We start from the raw sequence: 1,299 nt of genomic DNA, 5'->3' as shown, positions 1-1,299 counted from the left end.
TGCTCCCAACATGGTGTTCCTCTCCAGGTAAGACCTCGACACAGAAGTTTTTTTTCTGAACTAAGGACTGTTGTCGACGGCAGACTAAACTTCCTGAATTTGTTGATCCCAGTGGGTTTTAATGCAGTTCAGTAACTGTGTTCACAATGAATAGTCACCAGCGCTTCAGACAAATCAAACTAATTCTGCTCCACTTCTCCTGTCAGACACAGTGACTGTTTAAGTTTCATTTCCTGAAAACATAAACAGGGTTGAGCTCTGATAAATGACTCATATCTCAGTGCAGAGGCTGCAGCCAATCAGCTTCCACCTTCAGCAGCTGTTGGTTCCTCACAGCTTCAAGGTTTGTTTAAGAGCAGGAAGAAGAGCTTGGGTTATCAAATTTTTCCAGCCTGAAGAACAAGCAGCAAAGCTGTAAATGTAGCCTTTGTGTCCTCATTTACAAGAAAGTTTGTTGAATATTTACTAACGCTCCTCTGTGAAACTTTTTGTCTCCATTTTATTATTTTCTCAAAGTTAATTTAGGTTTTGTTGATGCATCTCAGAAGAACGTTTCAAACTTTAATTAGATGTGTCTCACTATACATAAACAGCGAAGCAACATGAAGCAAAATGTGTTCAAACAAGATCATAAAGTCACACAAGTGCTGACAATCTCTGACTATTGTCTGAGCAGATTAGACATAAAATAGTTATCAAGAAAACCCATTAAAAAAAATTCACTAAACCCTTAGAGGAAGATTCCATCTATTTTAGTTTACAGAACTCAGCAGAACCTCCAACAGAAACTCCAGCGTGTAGCGGCTGAGTGAATCTGGTCTGGACTCTGTGGATCAGAGTCATGTATTCAGAGATGCTGTAGAAGGACAGAGTACCTGCTTTGTGGTCCAGGTACACTCCGACTCTGGAGGAAACTGGACCTGAGATGGAGGACAAGATGTTGTTGTGACGAAATCTGGAACTGTTACAATGTAAAGCCCAGGATTTGTCATTACATCCATATATACATTCAGTCCCGCCTCCTGCTCTGTTGATATTCTTATATGTGACTGCAACATAAACATTGCCGCTCCACTCCACTTCCCAGTAACAACGTCCAGTCAGACTCTCTCTGCTCAGAACCTGGCGCCAATGCGTGAATCTGTCTGGATGACTAGAATAAGACTGATAGTGACCCATTCTTGTCACCTTCCTGTTCCCCTCTGATAGAACCAGTTTTGTGTGAGCCGTGTTTGGATCCAGAGTGATTTGACATGAATATTTTAAGAAATCAGCTCTGGTCTTTGGTTCTGGTTCTGA

At 41.4% G+C, this 1,299-nt stretch overlaps 1 protein-coding gene across 1 annotated transcript in view; it reads right to left on the bottom strand.

The window, feature by feature from the left end:
- Positions 1-548: 548 nt before the first annotated feature.
- Positions 549-1,299, bottom strand: part of LOC103129852 (tripartite motif-containing protein 16-like) — an 8,380-nt gene continuing 7,629 nt past the window's right edge. The window contains exon 3 of the mRNA XM_016665447.1: positions 549-1,295. Within this exon, the coding sequence (XP_016520933.1) occupies positions 748-1,295 (548 nt within the window). The 3' untranslated portion in view covers positions 549-747. The remainder of the gene's footprint in view (positions 1,296-1,299) is intronic.

This window comes from Poecilia formosa, unplaced genomic scaffold (assembly GCF_000485575.1).
Source record: "Poecilia formosa unplaced genomic scaffold, Poecilia_formosa-5.1.2 Scaffold585, whole genome shotgun sequence".
NCBI classification, from domain to species: Eukaryota; Metazoa; Chordata; class Actinopteri; order Cyprinodontiformes; family Poeciliidae; genus Poecilia; species Poecilia formosa.
This window is presented reverse-complemented; position numbering and strand designations above follow the sequence as displayed.